The sequence below is a fragment of the Corvus brachyrhynchos genome, unplaced genomic scaffold, assembly GCF_000691975.1.
Source record: "Corvus brachyrhynchos isolate BGI_N302 unplaced genomic scaffold, ASM69197v1 scaffold307, whole genome shotgun sequence".
Taxonomy (NCBI): Eukaryota; Metazoa; Chordata; class Aves; order Passeriformes; family Corvidae; genus Corvus; species Corvus brachyrhynchos.
Window position 1 is genome coordinate 2,392,241 of NW_008239288.1, and position 19,008 is coordinate 2,411,248.

Consider the following 19,008-nt stretch of genomic DNA (forward strand, 5'->3'; position numbering starts at 1 on the left):
GGGACTCTCTTTTAAAGATGTTCTAAAATATTCTATAAGTAAATGCTGAATGATGTGCTGAAGTTGCCAACATTATAGCATGCCCAAAGTGAAGTTTAAAAAGTCCTTTTCAAACACTGCTTTATTCAATTTGCCTTTTCCCCAAGTGTTTATCAGACATGTACATTAGAGAGAACCACAATTGGAATATGAAATCCTGCTCTTCTCATGGCTGGTCTGCACATGGGTTTTCTACCAATTTAACTAAAAAAATCCATGTAGTTAAAGTTTATGCATTTTTTTCAGCATAGATGTAATTAATAATGTGCTTACACAGTCTTAGCTTAATTTTTAAAATTAATATGCAGTTGTAAATCATAGTTAAGCTGCTATGAAACTGCAGCCAATGAGCCCCAAAGTGATCTACTTTAATCCCTTCGAGATGTATTGTTTTTATTAACTTCTTACAGCAATACCTAGAGTCCTCATTTCTGGACCAAGCTCCCACTGCGATAAATACCATAAAAATAGGGATGGAAAAGATACCCAAAAAAAAAGCTTCATTCTGCTACAGCTCCAGTCATTCATATGCTGTATACAGGAACTTCAGAAACAAGGCTAAGGAAAGGTTTGTGTGCTGCCTCTGTATTTAAATACTACAGCCGAAAAATCCTCTACCCAACTCCCCCCACGACCCTCTACCCTTTTCAATCTGCAACCACAGCCCCCTACTCCTGTTACAGTGTCTTCACAAATATCTTCCACTACTTCTGCTCTGTCTGGCTGGGTTGGGTTTGCTGTGATAATTTTTGCTATCAAAGGGGCTGACTTTCTTGCCATTGTCAATGACAGTGAGACTGATTTATGTGGGCAAGAGGTTTGTAGTCAAGTACACAATGGGATGTTATCCTCATCTGCTCCCTCTCTTCAAATCAATGCAGAAAATATCAGGGGACACCAATCTCAGCCCCTCTTCATGCTGGACATAGCTAAGCCACTGATGGCTGTGTCCATTGCAGCCTTGACACCTTGTCCTGTTTATGGGGTGAAATGGCACTTGGACACAGGGAGCGGTCGTGTCACATCCTGTTCCAGTTGCATTATTTCAAAACAGTAAATGGAAGCAAGCAAAAGAAAAGTTTCTTTTGGAACTCTTCTCACTGCTTCTTCTGGAAGCCATTCTCTGCTCTGAAAGCGGAGGAAGAAAGTTTGACTTGAGAAGTTGAATTTTTTTTCTGTTGGCATGCTGTTCCTCAGTCTTAAGTCTATGCTGGGCAGTCCCTGGGTTTAATATTAATTGAAAGAGCTTATCTATTCCTGCCTTTGGTATGCACTTCAACATACTGCAGAAACTTCAATTGCATCCCCTTATAACTTTTTCTTTCCAAACCAAGGTACAATCCTGTATTCTTCCTCAGCTTTTCTCGTTTTAGTTTTCTTGTAAGTCAATGTTTGAAGCCCTTTACAAGTTAACCTTCTTAGACCTTTCACCATGGCTCAACCCTTCCTGACTTCATACAAAATCATGCTGCTCTTCTCTGGACCTCTGCCCTTTTCTATAGAATGGTACTAAATATTGCTAACTGTAGTTTAAGCATGATTAAAAAAACCCTTCTTTAAGTGGTGCAGTATTTCCTTGAAAGCTCTATTCAATGCTTCCATTCAAACAGCTTCGCATTTTCTGTGCCTTTTTGACCACACAGACACAAAACATCATCTCAGTCCTTTTATGAAATGTGCACTCTTCGAATCCTCTCCTGCTCTCAAATCTTTGAAAAACACACTCATTCAACACATGTGTTCGCTCAAAATAAAATTTACTCTTGCTCATGGTTCATTTTACCCAGCAGAATCTCTTTGTATTGGATTGTTTTCTCCAGGTTATCAGGTGGCTTCTCCCCCATCTAGTCCCTTCTGCATGATCCAAAAAGTTGGATAACAAGTTGGTGGTTCATTCTGTCAAAGCCATTTACATAGAGAGTGAAAAAGTATTGATCTCCAATAACAGTCCCTGTTGCTCTCCAATCATCATCCCCTCTCTTCCCCTGGCCCACAACCTTTCCCCATTCTAATCTGCCCTCGATCATCTACCCAGCTCCTTTCTCCATTTTGAAATGGGCCCTTCTCTGCTTCACCAGCAACTGCATGGATTAGTCTTCCGTGTGACACTGTGTGAAATGCCCCCGGGAAATCCAGCTTGATTATATAGATGATTTCACACCTGTCCACTTTCACAGAAACTTCTTGAAAAACTCCATCAGATTTGTCGAGTAGGAATTACCTTTTATAAAAATTAGCTGACATCTGGAATATATTCCATTATGTTATTTACAACCCATTTAAAATTATAGATTTAAGATTCCTTAAGGTTTAAATTTAAACACCCTACAGTAAGAAACTTTAAGTTAAAAATTCAACTTTATCATTCACACTTCTTTCCCATTGTACTTGTATTTAATGACAACATCTGGATTTTGCCAGTCTTTGTCGCGTGAAGTTTCTTATAGTGCACAACGCACCAGCTAAAAAAATAACATGCAAGGCACTTTTTAATGCAGTGCAGTAAGAGATTTCAAGTCTGCATAGTAAAAAAATATCTGTCAGCCACCATCACCGAAATTTAGTCTAACACACAGATGCACAATGGCTGTGGTCACACGTTGTGCCATTTCAACAGCAAATGTGCTCATGGTGCAACTCATCTGATCTCAAAAGCTAAACACTGTTCACGTGGGCCAGTGAGAGCATTCAAAACACAGAATAAGACACAATGTGTAAAGAAACCCTGGCCCCTGGTGCGCTGGCTGAAGGGAGCTTTTAGAGAGCATCTAAAACAATTTTGCCAAACACAAATATTGAAATTGCCTGAAGGAGAGGAGGGTGCAATCGGCTGGCTGGTGTCGCAGGGGCAGGCAAGGAACAAGGAGCAGCAGGTCTTTGCTGCAGGTTAGGACACTCAGGATGGGCCCGTGTGACAAACCAAGTGCCACAGCTCTGCTGCTGTGCAGGACTGCCCAAGTTCCCTTTTCTCCTGCTGTACTGGGCACTGCGAGAGGGACCTGCTGGAGGAAAGGAATTGTCCCCCCCTGCCTGCACCAGACTGTTTTGGAAGGGCTAAACTGAGGCTGAAATGGTGCCCCAAGCAAGCAAGGTAACTTCTGCCTCCTGTATGCATATCACTCTCTCTCTCTACATACACATAACTATATATACCTGTATGCCTCCTTGCCCACCCACTCTCTCCTGTATGCAGCAGATGAATGCCTCATTATCAGATTCCTCTGCTCGCTTCCTGGTAGACTTAAATTACCATGTTAAATAGGATAATAATAAACACTGGCCTTTAACTACAGTACATCCTTGTTCACTCAGCAGCCTCCCTCTAATCTGATAAAGGGTCTGTGAAAGGCTACAAGCAAATAAGGAGTCAGTTGTTACATGGGTGCTTCTCCCTGCTTTCCTATGATTCCTATGGCAGCAGAAAGAGATTCAGGCTCACAAAGCTGGTTTAGAGGATCTTGATCCCTGCAAGAATTATCAGGTATGAAACAGAGGCAATGTGCCAAAAGGACATAGTGGATCTGGCCCAAGACTCTTCTGCTGCATTTCAAAAGGCAAAAGTAGCCCTGTGCCATCTGCTTGCTTCAGCACTTGGACTCTGAAACCAAGGTACCCAAGGAAATCTTTCCGGCTTAGGAAAACAGTGGGAAGAAGAGAGATCTCGGTGGCAGTGTGTGCTGCCTGCACACAGAGCTCGCTACATTTGAGGCATTAGAGCAGCTCTTTTTAACAACTACCCTGGAAAAAGTCATCTACCCACCCAGAATAAATTATATAAAGGGAGCAAGCTGGATTGGGAACAGAGAGGGCTGATCTGCCCAGACTTTGAATCCCCTTAGCCCCCAGAAGCCAAAAGTGCCATTTATTTCAGTGGTACAGAATTTTCGGCCCTTTTTTTTTGTTTTTTTTTTTTAATTTTTTTTTTTTACTTATTGACAGCCCATGGATTTAACAAGAAAATTCATCATTTCATGTAGATATGGATCCAGAAAAAAGATATTCTCAGTCAGAATTATCCTGGGTAAAAAGCTGAGCTCAGTTATGAAGGAGAAGATGTGTTGGAAAGTCTAATGAGATGGCCCTTTTTTTTTTTTTTTTTTTTAACTTCTTTAGTTTACCTAATCCCCCAGATTTCTCTTGTTGCAGAAAGAGGAAGAAGCCTTACAAAACAACAGGGGATAAAAACAAAGTCAAATTACTTTGCTGAGGTCTTTCACACATCCAAAAGAAGCAGAGAAATGCAAACTCTGGAAAGCATGAGGAATTTCCTAGAATGCAGCCATTCCTGAAGCTCCCAATTAATAAAGCCAAGCTTCAATGTTTGCATTAGTATCAATACATCTGTGGAATTAAGATGGCTTTCCTCTGGTTTTCCAGAGTGAGGTAAACTTGGCTTTCTACCTGTCTTCCTCCAGCCTCAGCTTTGCAGAGCTGGCAAGCAATACAAAAAAGGAGGAAAGACATGAACTAGGCCGTCTGTCGTTGGAGGGTATGAAAGACAGTCTGAATAACAGCAGGAGAGAGAGAAGCAGCCTATGGTTATTTTTGACAGAATTGGGAGAGACTCAGATTGCAGCTTCATAACCAGTTCATCAGAGAAAAACTCTGTCCAAATTAGAGGAGCCCCTTTGGCCAAGCTCACAGAAATACACAACCCTTGCCTGAGAGGAGAGAAATCTTTCGAAAATCAAAATGCCTTTCTTTAAAGAGCAAAACTGAACTGCTCCCCGCCCCATGTGGTGTAGTAACACCAACTTGCATTCCTGTCATTGCAACTCGTGGCTTGCAGCATAATCAGAGAAAATATCTGTGTGACACCAGGCTGTGAATGTTCTGCCTGGCACACAGTCCCAACCATGCAATGAAATGAAAAATGCACTTTTTTCTACCTTACCCAACCACATGGTCCCCTTGATGGACTGTTCTACACAACTGGAGGTGATAAAAAGGCTGAGCAGGCAGAAAAATGCCTGGAACAACCCAAATCCACCCAGCTCAAATTAAATAAAAAGGGTTGTTTTGTGTGGGTATTTACACATAAGAGGAGCATGGAATTTGACTCCACCTCAGACATGTGATTTTTGGTGTTGTCCTGTACAGGGACAGGAGTTAGACTCCGTGATCCTTGCAGTTCAGGATTTTCTATAATTCTGTTATCTCCAAACAAAAAATGAAAACTCAGTTTCATTATTAAATGCCAATTAGATAGTATACATGAAGTATTTCTCATGCATTGTGATGAAAAGAAGACTGTAAGATGTTCCTCAGGGCAATTTTTTGGTTTGTTTCTAGCATTCTTAACAATCTTTCACACAGAATCCTTTGTGCTACTGGATTAAGAAAATAAAGATCATTCCTAGTCAAGAGATATCCACAAGAAACTCAAGAGGTTTCTAGAAACCTTGCTGGCAGATTCAGCCAGGAGGAAGGATAGAGCCAGCATGGAGATACACTCTTCCAAGGCTTCCAAGGGAAAAGCTGACCACCAGAGGAGCTTGCTGCTGGTACCAGAGAAAAGCAAGTCTGAAGGTTATTCTGCCTGTCTTCAGGATTAATTTCATTTACTCATTAATTAACACATAATGCCTGAAGTGACAAGCATAATCTCTGCGTGGCTGAAAAAGAGTCCAAGCAATAAGCATCCCCAAAATCCAGCCACCTTTCAAAAAGGATATTGTGTATGGAGACTACAAACATTGATAATTACTATACAATGATTTGCATGACCTATGCTTCATACTTATGCCTTTCAGCTGCCTAATGGACAGGTACACTGATTCCCAGAAATGGGAATCAATGGGTTTCGTCTGACCACAATATCAGTCTCACTTCATTTACTGCTTAGTGGGAAGGCATTGCTGTGACCCAGGAATCAGCTCTGTCCAAATGGATGAGTCTCAAAGTTCAGCATTTTACTGGTTTAAACTAAGGAGGAGTTTGCTCATCCATAGCAGCCTGGACTGCAGAAAATCCTGTTGTTTGACCTCTTAAAGCATTACAAGAAAAAGACATTTGGTGAGGGCTCTGTACTAACACAGCAGGGGAGTACATGCTACAATACATCAATCCTGGGCTGGAAGCAGAACTACACTGAAACACTCCAACCAGACATACCTTCTGCTTCTGAATCACAGAATCATGGAATGGTTTGGGTTAGAATGGACCTTAAAAACCAACCAGTTCCAGCCCTCTTGCCATGGACAGGAACACCTTCCACTAGAGCAGGCTGTTAACACAACATAGCCTTGAACGCTTCCAGGGATGGGGAAGGGAACTATTGGTCTAGTACAGACACTTGATTAGCAGGAAGGTACAGTGAGCAGGACTCCCTCCCTGACACTTTTTTGAGACCAATGCACCAAGTCTTTTAACCAGAAGTGAGAGATGCAAGGAACCCAAAATGGACCACGGTCACTCAAAGTACCCAACTGCTTAAACTGGGCAGCAAAAAGAAGGCACTGAGAGGATCCTCTGCCTGGTACCAGGGCAAGGGAGATATGCTGAGCCCTGGCAGTGCTTTACCCAAAAGCACAGGAGCGCCCGAGGTTGTGCTGTGTGCCTCCCACAATGGCAGCCACCTCTCATCTCCAGTGAGGGCTGTTTTGCACTGTTAACTTTGCTGTGAGCCCACAAAATCATTCTGTGATATTCTCCATAACATGTGCTCTGAAGGTTTTTAGAGTCAGTGGCAGGAGTGCAGTATGAAGGAGCAACTGTCTAGCAACCTTACAGCCAGGCACACACATGCACATCCAGGTCTGCCTCTGAGCTATGCTAATCATTTTTAACGGTAGCAATGCTCTCATGTACCAAACCTGAATGAAAACACACAGCTAGGTAGGGAGAAAAATGCATTCTGTGAAACAAAACACTCACTTTCAGTTTACATGTAAGCACTTATCACACTTAAACAGCTATAATACACAAAACTCTCCCATACTTAAATAAGCACAGATATACGTAGTGAAAGGAAGCAATATAGTTAGGGACAAATACTTTAGATGTGTATAGAGGAAATGCAGGTAGGAAAACTAACCCTTTCATTTAGAACAGTATCAGTGCCAAAAACCAATCCTTTAATATGACTGCAGAAAAAATTTTGGAAAAAGAGCAGGGTGACTGTAATTTTTATTGCTGCTGGAGCAATGATGTGGCAAGAACCCACCACTATCACTTTTCCCCTTTTTACCCTTAAAATAATTCCCACCTGGGGTGCAAAGAGAGGAAACGAAAGGAAATAGAAAATTATATTTTTCATGAGCTAATCCTGGGAAGAAACTGCTCAGATTTCCACATTTCTTGGCAATGATAATTTAAACAAGGAGAGCGATATTTTGTTATTTTTTGCACAGTTGGAATGCACGCTTCCAGAAAACAGACAATTAAACTTCAATTTAAGAAGAGGAGCAAGGCAATATCCGATAGGATTCAGGAGTCCTTTCCTCTTAGGACTGCTGCATAACTAAGCACAGCATACTACAAAACAGAGAGCCCAGATGCAAACCTCTTTGGAAATGCTGAAGGCAAGCAAGATAATCGGGAAAACAAACAAACTGAAAGCAAAGAGAGCATAACTACTGTACCTTTACTTTGGGGAGGGTTCTGACTTCTGTCTCGGAGAACATTAATCTGGTAGACAGCTCCATAAGGCTCAAAAAGTTCTTTTAACTCTTTTTCTGACCACGAACGGGGAATCTGTCCAACAAACATCTTAATGGCATCTGGGTCTGGTTGGTCTGAATGATCCAAAGCTCCATTCATCTTGTTAGCTGTGCCGTTACTAGAAAGTGGAAAAGAAGATTAAAAAGAGAAGGCAAGTTAGGAGACTACGCAGTTTTCATGTGCACTAGATGCAGAAGATGATGTCAATTGGCACAAAGCAGAAAAAAAAAAATCAGTATTTAATTAATAGCATAAGTATTACGAACAAAAAACAATGCTATTACATTTTTCATTGAGTCTGGTTTTCTCTGCAGGCTGCTGCTTAATGTCATTATATAAGATGAGAGCGGCACAACACAACCCGGGACTTCTGCATTTTAAAGCAGAGGATAGTGGCAAATAAGTGCAGATTTCTCTCCATGGCTGTTGTAAACAGAACTGCAGTGAATTCTCACTAAACTGGCTACTGGCAGAAACAAGGCAGTGCGTGTGTCTATGTGTGTGTGTTTTGTAATAAAGTCACATGAAAGGAGTATGAAACACTTGGCAATCTGTCAGATGACTAAAGCAAGATGCCAGCGATGAATCTGCAGATTGTGTGAAGCATCCATGTGTGCATCAAATTAGTATGATATTGCCTAGAATGGAAAACACTCCAGCTATGTGGCTGGTTGCTGCCGATTAGTTGCCTACGCTCTTTAAAAAGGAAAAGCAGTCTGGAGAGACCCAGTTTAAAGCACATTGTTTATTGCTGCCATAAAAAAAGCAAAATTCAAAAAGAGATGGCAGTGGCAAAACTGCCTACTTCGTTGTGGAAATGAAAATGCTGCTTCAGAAAATTTTTTCCCCTTCAAAAGGAGATCAAATTTTTGAACACTTTCACCCCCTGTAAATTCTTAGTCTATCTGATCTCCAGATGTACATCCTACATCCAATTTCAAAACAACCACACTTTTCCAGGGGAAAAGAACTTTGGAACAAAAAATAATCTGATCTGGGAGACAAATGATAGATCACAGTTTAGGAGGATTTGTACTCTTACACAGAAAATAAATAATTTTAAATACTGAACAAAAGTGAAAATACATCACTCCCTTTGCCCCCCTGCTCCCCTCCTTGCATTATTGATAATTAAGGACAGTAGTTCCAACTAATTACTTTGCTAGAAATTCCATAAATGCTGATGATTTTTGGATGCTTCAGTTTCAAGAAAGAACACTAATGATGCATGAATTTTCCAGCATCCCCCCACCTTTCCACCAGGGAGAGGGGGCAAATGGCCTGTATGCAGAAATGTCAGAAGCTGATCATGGCAGAATTCAGGCATTTCAGAGCCACCTGCCACTTTCAAAAAACTTGGCTTTAATTAGAATTTCTCCGTTTGATGATTGTTCAGGAGTGAATGCCCACCGGAGGACTTGGAAGAGCTCAGAATCTGCACAACCAGATGAAAATCATATTTTAAATGTGAAAAAAAAAATCTAAGAGTGGCGAGAAGAAAACAACCCTGTGCAATTCCCCTGTCTCACAGCTATAACCTGTGTGAGGACAAATTATTTAGTTTCATGTGTTTCATCTCCTTGAAAGCATAATTCACCTAAACACATTAATTTGCCCATATTAACTTTAGCACTTTCCCTGCTTACAGGCAGGAAGGAGAAAGTTATATTAAAGGCACATTTTACACCCCCAGCAAGAAGTTTGATCATCCCTTGTGAAGTGCTTTCAACACAGATCAGCAGACAACAGCATTTATCACACTCATAAATAGCTAAAATTCCTGTCTATTCTAGCGGGAATCTTGCCTGAGGAAGAGACTCTAAGATTTGGTCCAAACTTTTATATTACATTTCATGTACAAATATCTTGTCTTGCAAATGCTCTTCATTATGAATAAGTTCTACAGGTCACAAGTACAACTGCAGAAATTGTGACTTAGAAACTGCAGTTCCATACAAAGACAACACTTAAGCCAAACCAAGCCAACCTTCCAAACAACCACCTCCTTAAAATTGCCAAGAAACAGAAAAACCATGACTGACTCGAGTGATACTCCATGGGAACAACTCTCAAGACTTTCACGGAGCAGTAGGCACCTACGTGACACTTAAACCTCTCGAAAATCACTCCATTATTTCTTTGCAATTCCTATTCCTTTACCTAAAACCCAATCTGTCAAACAACCTCCCTAGTAGGGAGGTTGAAAAATCCCTGACCCATAGCTTAAAATAACTGGGGAAAAAGCTTACACATTATTTTGAAAGAAAAGGTATTAGTTTAGTTAAGCTCCCAGCTCTGCCCTGGGCTTGGTCAACTTTTTTCTTTCAGAAACTGGCTTGACTTTTCACTTCATTTGTTCTCTGTGTTGTTTGCATTGAGAAAATGTATTGGGTTCAGTTTTAAATTATACCCTTCATCTGTTCTCTCTGTTGGAGCCCTTCTTTAAGAAATCCATACACAATTGCTACTTTAGCCCAAAATTACAGCTAGGGTCATGCTTAATAAAGATTAACAAGTTTATTCCTTTGTTTTTTCCTTTACCAAAATCACCTTTACCACCAAGAGCCCCACAATTTCCATTGCTAATCAGCCAATTTTTTAGGAAACCACAAAGCCAAACACTAATACCTGTTTTCTCAGGTTAATGGCCCCATTAACATCAAGTTCTTTGAGCTAAAGGTTTAGGCACAGGCCAAGCTCTCTTCTAAATTCAGAAAATGTTTAAGCCCTTTCTTTACTTTGTTTGGGACCAAAGTTGAATTACATTGATCATATTCTTTAAATGCTTTATTGGCTGAAGTTGGTTGAAGGCTCTAACTCAAGGCATAGGTACCATAAACTATGATGCAAAGCTCCAGGGGACAGGTTTTGTCACTCACTGCCTGCATTAACTTGAGTAAGTCATTAAAACTTCTCCAGACTAAATTCCACCGTCCATTGACAGCTCTATCAATCCACTAACTCCTGCAGAGTTAGGGAAAAACCAGGCATAATTTAGGCTTTTCTTTATAATACTTTTCTACCACATAGTAGGGACTTGACTGAGCTGCCAACATTTTGGGGGTTTGACAGACAAGTTCAGGCCACAGAGAGGGCGCTCATTTCTGCAAACACCGCTGGGCTCCTTCCTAAATTGTATTTCCTTTGATTTCAGTGCAAACTAAGGCTCTCAGACACCTCATAGGGGGAATCCAAATCTCACTTGTTGGGATTTTGAGGAGCCCATGAACACTGTTGCAGCAGTGACACTTGCAGTAGTATCCTCACCCAGCTTTGGCAGCTGGAGTAGGACTAGAGCCGGTGCAGACAAAATGAACAAGTGAATAAAACAGTAGAGAGAGATAACAATGGGAAAAAACCACCTATTGTATAGATTTTATGCATCTGATCCCTGCAGTGTACTTGAAGGCTCCACTGAGGAACAAAACTATACACCATACCTGCCTGATGGTTCAGTTGTCACAGAGCTTGCTGGTTCCATACAAAATTAAGCCAAATATTCTTGATCCCTTGTAAATGATCTCTGCTAAAGATGAATTCTGTTATCTTCTCCCAGCTTTCATCTTCACCCAGTGGACATTACTGCTCTGCACTAAGACCTTTTGGCTGCTAACAGCTGTAGGGTTTTTACTAATTTCTCTTTGCCAACACAGTAGCTCTCAGAGGAAGTGGCTTCTTCCTTCCCTCATCTCCCCTTCTCCTGTACCCAAGAAGTTATAAGACAAAAGAGAAACTACATGTAAAAATTTCCAGAAAGAAGAAAAGCAATTCTTGTGAAAGCTTAGGACTATTTCTTGAAAGCACAAGTGTACAGAGATAGCTGTGTCTAGGGGACACTAATGAGAATGGGATCCCTTGGCACTTACTATCAGTACCCAAATGATGACATACATTTAAAAAAAAAAAAAAGAGAGAAAAAATTAGATTATTTGGCTTGCTGGCTCTACACTGTAGCAATCCTTCCCTCCATGGCCAATTTAGCCCACTGGACTCAGGGGTGACCCAGCACATCATCTTCACTGACAAGGTGTCATCTGTATCACAGAGAGCAGCCTGAGGGCAGAGATTAAGACACTGAGTTGCTGGCTGCTTGTGGTTGCTGCCAGAGCATTCTCTCTCTCAATTTGTGCCAATTTTTCTTCTAATAACCTAACTACCATTCCATCATTTCAGCAAGCTGACAGGGCCGGAAAAACGTAGTAGATGCCCTCTCGGTCTCTCCCATTCATATCTTTAATTATTTCAGGACTGCTAAAAGTGAACTGACCACTGAGGACAGAGAGGTAGCCTTCCAAAATAGCATCTGAATCAAAACAGACTCTCTTAAATTCATCCCCATTAAGAGCTTTGGCATTAATCCACGTTCATTTCCATTAATGATCCCAGTGTCAAGTCAGGTGCTGAAAAACAGCTGTTAATGGGGACCAAACGGAGTTACATGAGACCTGTTTTCAAATCTATTTTTAACCCTACCCAGAACCTTCATACTGTTCTTTTTTGGTTAATTTATATTGCAATCCTCACCCTATTATTGTGGTTTTACCATTTTGCTGGGGATTTGCCTTTTTCATGTTCCATAGTATAAGACATTTGAGTTCCCTCTGAGAGCCAACAGAACAAGAACATGATAACAAACGAGTTCCAAATGTAATGACAACTAAATCCAACCCAGTGCAGAGGTATCTACAGGCACCAAGGTTTTATAGTAATGAAGTATTTACATCTGAGCCGTGGCATCACTGCCAGGATATCACACAAGCTGACAAAAGGGACAACACCCGTTTGAAGGCTTCTGACTGCTGTCAAGAGAGACAGCCAAGCATCATCTTACTGTACTCCAAAGATCATAATTGCTGGTTTATGAGCAAATTTTATCTGGAAGGACCCAAAAGGGCTTTATAAACTCATTGTTTAGAGAGGAATGACTTCATCGTAAGGTGACAGACGGTAGCTGTTTAATGACATGGAGCATTATCACACAACAATTTCAGCCAGGAAGGATAGAACAATACCGTACACAATTGAAAACTGCAGGGGGTTGCAATTTATAGACACAGAAGGTAATTACCTACATTGGATTTTGGCCAGCAAAATAAGGGCCAGAACCTCTGACAAATAGAAAAAGAAGCTGTGCCACATTTTTAAGCCGTAAATGACCAGGTCTCTGTGTTTTGGGGGAAAAAAAGTCATCTCCAGATGCTTTCTGGCCCATCAGCATTTTCGCAGCACACTTGCTCAAAAGCAGCTCAAAGCAAAGATGATGTTTCAAAAATCATTAACTGCTTCTGCTGTAGTGTGTTGTCGACAACAGTTTTTGGCAGAACTATTAGACTCTAATAACACTTATAATTATTATTAAGTAACCCATATCCTAAACAGCAATTGTTAAATGACCCTGAAATCATGCCCAATGAAAAAAAACTTGGGATGTTCAGTCCTATGTAGGCAGTAAAGTCTACAAAATAATTATCACCAGGCTTCCCTGCACCCATCAGCAGGGCTAACAACTGAGCAGCTGTAAGACTTGCAATCCATCTCACAGCCTCATAAAGACTTTAACAAAGAGATGAGCAATTCTTCATCCACCCAGCAGAGAGCAACCGCACTTGCACTCACACACACATGAACGACATGAAAATCCTGATGGCTTTAATACCTGACATGCAATGCTCAGATTTCATTCTTCTCGGTAGTTAATAATACTCAAGTGCTTGTGTAAGCACTCAGTGGTAAATGTAAAGATGTTTTTCCCTGTGTTGCCTCCACATTGACAGAAATTATCTCTAAACATGTAATTTTTCTTAAGACAATGAGCTACTTTTTACTGCCTTGCTAATTCAAAATTTACAGTCATTTTTCTGGTGAAATCAGTGATTTCTTGTAGCTCAGCTTTGCTAACTATCGCCATGTAGTAGGTCATACAAACCATAGTAAACCACTGCTAGTATAGGGAATACTTGTTTTCTGATTAATTCCAAATTTAGTACATGTGATCACTTTAACACCTCAAATGCAAATCTTAGGTAAGGTAAGGAGGCATCATTTTACTCCAGAGGAAAAAAGGTCTGAGAATCCGAGGGAAAAAGAAAATTCCTACCTTGAAAACATTTTGATGGGTAATAAATTTGGGCTGGGAGAAGGAGCAGCAGAGGGAAGTTGCCTTTCAAGCATATAGGTCAGACTGCATGATACTAAGGGCAATATGAATTGGAAAAAGTACTGAACAAAATACAGACTAGAGAAACATCAGAAGGGAGCTGAACCCACCTGAGATAAAACATGTTATTTCTTAGAGGTATAGATGCAGATTCCTCACCAGTATCACAGAAAGAAATCAAGGATACAAAAGGAAATCATAGTAAGAGCTGCATTAAAATGCAGTTCCCTTTTCAGCTGGAGGTGCACATACACTCCTTTGTGCTTAAAGGCTTCTAGACTTCCTAAAATTAGCCCACAGAGTTCTTCTCACCAAAGTTAAATATTCACCTCCAGAGGTGGGTGGCTCTTCAGGTGTTCAGCCTGTGTTCCTGCACTGCCTCTATTACAAACCAGTTTGATTTACGGCAAGGGTTTCAGCCTAAACCCTGGATACTCCTTGTGTACATGTTTAAACCTACCAAAAGAAGTTATTCTAATCTCGTGCTGTTAGTAATTCTTCCTGAAACCATAGAGTCAAGCAACTTTGCAAAAGCTTTGTACATCTGTTATATCACACCTTCAAAAAAATCGCCCTTACATGCAAACACACCTTAAGAAAAAAAAGAGTCCTGCATGCTTCAGACTATCTCAACTCTTACTGCTGCTGTATGGACCTATTTTTTATTTTTTATCATGCATATTATTTTTTAGAACATGCAGTAGTGCTTAATGATGTGTGTGTGCTGTGAGTGGAGCAACTCATACGAGTTAAAATATATGTAAACAAGAGTGAACGAGCACAGAAGTGAAAGCAAACAGGGAAGGGGAAGAGGTTTGTTTTTTAGAGTCTTCTATTTTGGAAACCAATTAAATACCACTGCTAGTTCATCTAATAGCGGAAGCAAACAATTAAACACACCATCTGTACACGTCTGAACTGGGCAGCATCTTTTTGTTTATGCTGATAAAACTTACAGTTGCCTATTTTCAGTACCTTTAAGGATTTGCCTACAGTGGCCTATAGATTTTACTAAACTGAAACTAGTAGAAGCTCAACAGCCAGTGAAAGATGTCTGCCCTTCAATGGCTGAAGAAAGTCAAAGCCACCCCACCCTAACTGCTTTGAATTTGTTTCCCCTCTTATTCAAGTACAGACAAGAATCACAAATTTCTGGGACACATGATAAGAATGACTAAAAGTAAGTACTTGAAGATATAAAATAAGAGCCTGTGTAAGCCCCAGCCTTTGTTCTTCCAGGCTGCTGTAGGCTTTGGGATATAATTAATTCAAGGTATGATGAGGTCTGCTAAAAAATAATGTTCTGCAACATAAAGCTCAGCTTAGGCAATCACCCAATAATTCATTTTTGCTTTCTGGGCAGAATTTTTTCTGTACATTAAATGCTTAAACAAGATTGGGTCTATCTTCATCAGGCAAAAGGTAAGTGCATTTCTAAGGAAAGTCCCATGAAAGTTAGGACAGAAAATCACAGAATGGTTTTGGTTGGAAAAGACCTTAAAGACCATCTACTCCAACTCCCCTGCCACGGGCAGGGGCACCTTCCACTAGACCAGGTTGCTCTAAGCCCCATCCTGCCTTTTCTTGAACACCTCCAGTGATGGGGCATCCACAGCTTCACTGGGCAACCTCTGCCAGTGCCTCAACACCCTCACAATGAAGAATTTTTTCCTTATACCTAACTAAACCGGCCCTCTCTCACTTTAACCCCACTGCCCCTTGTTCTATCACCATATGCCCAGTGAAAAGTCCAACAAATACCTAAGTCATGACTTTTAAATATCTGCTTTCTGTTGACCAACTCCCAGATGGGCACCTGCACATCTGGTTTTGACCTGGAGAGTTTAGGATTAACAAAGGCTTCTAATTTATAATTTGTCTGTGTCTAAACTAACCTTTCTTATGGTGACTACTGCAACTTACTGTTCCACTCATCTTGTGCTCCTCAGCAACTTTCTCATTTGTAATCTCTTTGAGGCATTAATATTTGTGCTCTGTCTAAAAGGGGCTCTAATTGAAAAGGGTTTTTTTCTCTCTGCATCACTGTAAGCTGGACAGTAACATGAGAGCGAGCTTATGCACCTGAACAATTCCATTATAGTTTTGGAGCATGGATTGATGCACTTTTTCACATGAAGTTGAGCCTGGAGTAGCTGACTACTCAGTATTAATGGTGTGGATTATTAATGCCTTGCCTTGCTGATTACACACATTTGCAACGAAGCACTCTTCTTCTTTCTGTGTGGCAGGAAACATTTATCAGTATTATTTTTTTAAAAATCACAACGGTATTTGATTACACCCAAATGCTTATGTATTGGTGACATGTCAACAAGTGAATTAGAATAGTACCAGGCTTTTAAAATTCAGGACATGTAGGACCATCTGTTTTCTTGTCAACAACCTCAGTCTCTCTCTCCCCATTCCAAACACTTACTGCTCCAAATTTACAAAGTTGTTACTCAATTCCCTTCTTTCTTTGCCCTCCAAAAAACTTCAAAGATAGCAATGAAGGTTTCAAAGTCTTTTTTTTCTTTTACTTCATAATTACTGACATGACTATTTCACCAAGTTTTGTAGCCAGGCTGGCAATTTTCTGCAAGTTCTTCTGAAATTTGCAAGGTCTTATCTAGTTCATGACAAACTCTGTCCTGGAGTCGAGATGGAGGGCATAGGAAACATGTTCTCCAAATATTTGTTTTGAAATGAAGCCACTTCTGTGTGCTAAAATCAACTGATTATTGCAAGAAGTCATTTACAGTCCAGTGTTTTTCAAGACTGGCACTCGTGTGTACGTACACACATGCTCAGGCCTGGTTCCAGCTGAGCTCTACAAAGTGCAGGGAATGATTTTCATGGGCCCAAGAGCCCTGTCCAAAGAGATGGAGGCCCGTGGCTGCTTTACCTGAATAGTTTCCTTAAAAAGGGAATGGAAGATCACAGCCCTGCTTGTGTTAAGGGCACAGCCAATATTGTTTAGCCAGTTTTGCTTAGATCTCAAATAGACCATTAGAGCAAGCTGTGACATTCAATTTTCTTCCTTAAAACAAAAAATTCTATCAAGCTCAGCCATGCTCTCCCCTTTTACAAATCTGAATATAAGAAAAGATCATTGTCCAAAGTGTGATGCAATTGTGATTTCAACAAGTTGAGCATCATTATAGCAAAATCCCCCTCAGCTGATTCTTTTTTTTTAAATCATTTCTTCATTTTTTTGATGCCACATCTGGCATATAGAATACAGATGATCATTTGTTTATATATCTGTCTAAATGCCTCTTCCAAACACAGCCAGATGGAGCCTTTCAAAATCAAATTAATTTCAGATTAATTCACTCTGGACCCACTCCAGTTTCATGACTCTTTGCTTTGAGGCACCATCTAAATTGATTTAAAGTCGCGAACTTAAGAGAGCTCAAGTCCTTAGGTACAGAAAAAAAGAGATCCTTCTTGCATATTGCAAGAGTCAGCAAATCAAAAGAGTCCATGATCCCAAGTTTTGGCTCCTTAAAAAAACCCCAGCAAATCAACATAAGAATGCCTTAGACTATACAGTGCCAAATTCATATATAATAAACTTCATATTTCATTCCAGAAAAATCACTTCAGAATTTACATCTTCAGTGCCTTCCTTGCTGAGCCCAATAAAATTTATTGCTCTAATTAAAAAGCAAAATAAAAAAAAGAGTTACTCTAAACCTTGCAATAAGCAGTAGTCATGGAAAGATAGGAAACAGGTAATAAAAATCTTCACTGCAAGGGATTTATCTAAGGAACTATAAACAAATGTAGCCTGCAAACACTGTGGACTTGCATACTGTCAATCCTCTGTGGATGCCTTTATTATCGCACTTGTTTCAATTGCAATTTGGGTTTCCATGGAGATGTAACAGTCAACTCTGGAAAATTATAAGATAAATGTCAGGCAGTGATAACAGTGTTAATGAAGCTTCATTGACAAGCAGAACTATGCTTCAAATAATAGGCATATTTCTATTAGCATATGTATAACCTGTCCAGAAAAAGAGAGAAAAAAGAATCCCAACAACAGGGAAAGACAATATTAAAAAATTAAAATGAAATTGTGTATATAGATGATACAAGACACACAATGGAACGTCGCATCTATGTGAAAAGATGAATCCCTAACAAACAGAAGAGATGTGTATTCGAAATTTAATTTCCTGATTCCTCTTGAAATTTTTGCACTCAGCTATCAGGCTGAAAAGGCACTTTGCTGACACACGCAGACATATTACTGCATGGTGTGACTCTTGTTTCCTTACAGCGAGGGGCTGCAAGGATCTGCTTCACCAGGCACTTTGAAGCTGCGATTTCATAATGCGCAAATACAGCTGCAGTGGGCTGTTAGAAAGATGCCGACCTCAGTGGAAACACGAATAGCGCACAGACCAGCACGGCCTCCAGAGCTCTCGGGAGTCGCTCGTGCTCAGAGCGGGGTGGCTGCTCCACCACATCTTGATGCATGATGAGTTTAACTGGGGCAACAGCCGTGAGCACTTCAGATGACAGTGTGGTATGGTCTTGATCTGCTTCTGTGTTAACCAAGCCTGTAAAAGCTGGAGAAGCTGCCAGTCATCTCTGAAGGGCTGTAGCCAACTTTTTTCTTCTGACAGATGGAAAGGTTTTGGTGAACTGGAGGTCAAAGAGGATTTCTGCAGAACAGAAGGAAATGCAGCTCATGCTGCTTTATTTCAACGAGTCAAGCTCTTCATTTGGCCAGGGTGGACTTCCACCCTGCCAAGGGAAGGCAAAAGAGTTTGGCTACTCCTGTACTTGAGGGTTCATTTTGGCAGTCTATCAGAGGCCAGGAGTAGGGCAGGAGTGGGGCAATCCTACCCCAGAGAACGACACAGAAATTTTTGCAGGTGGATAAAATGTGCTAAGATATTCACTGCCTATTCATGAGGCAGTATTGCCTCTGTCTGGACAACCAAGAGGTGCTAGAGGTTGGTCCTCTCTCTTCTCATCCCACTATTTGGCCTTGGGAATTGTAGTCCCTTGCCTGCCTGTGTAACTCTTTCAGGTAGTGTCAATCCTCCCATCTCCTCCTCCTCCATCTTTGAAAACAAGGTTCTGGTATTAGAACAGTGTTAGAGGGGCTACAGATTAAATGGTGAAAAGGAAAA

General features: G+C 40.7%; 1 protein-coding gene across 16 annotated transcripts in view; it reads right to left on the reverse strand.

Annotated features, from left to right (window-relative positions):
- Positions 1–19,008, reverse strand: part of CELF2 (CUGBP, Elav-like family member 2) — a 549,582-nt gene that overhangs the window by 125,901 nt on the left and 404,673 nt on the right. For 15 of the 16 annotated variants that reach the window (XM_017740369.1, XM_017740364.1, XM_017740366.1 and 12 more), the window contains one exon: positions 7,623–7,819. In XM_017740369.1, the coding sequence (XP_017595858.1) occupies positions 7,623–7,800 (178 nt within the window). In that variant the 5' untranslated portion in view covers positions 7,801–7,819. Of the gene's footprint in view, positions 1–7,622; positions 7,820–7,985; positions 8,153–19,008 lie in introns of those variants that run through there. The other variant, XM_017740370.1, reaches the window with a different exon arrangement.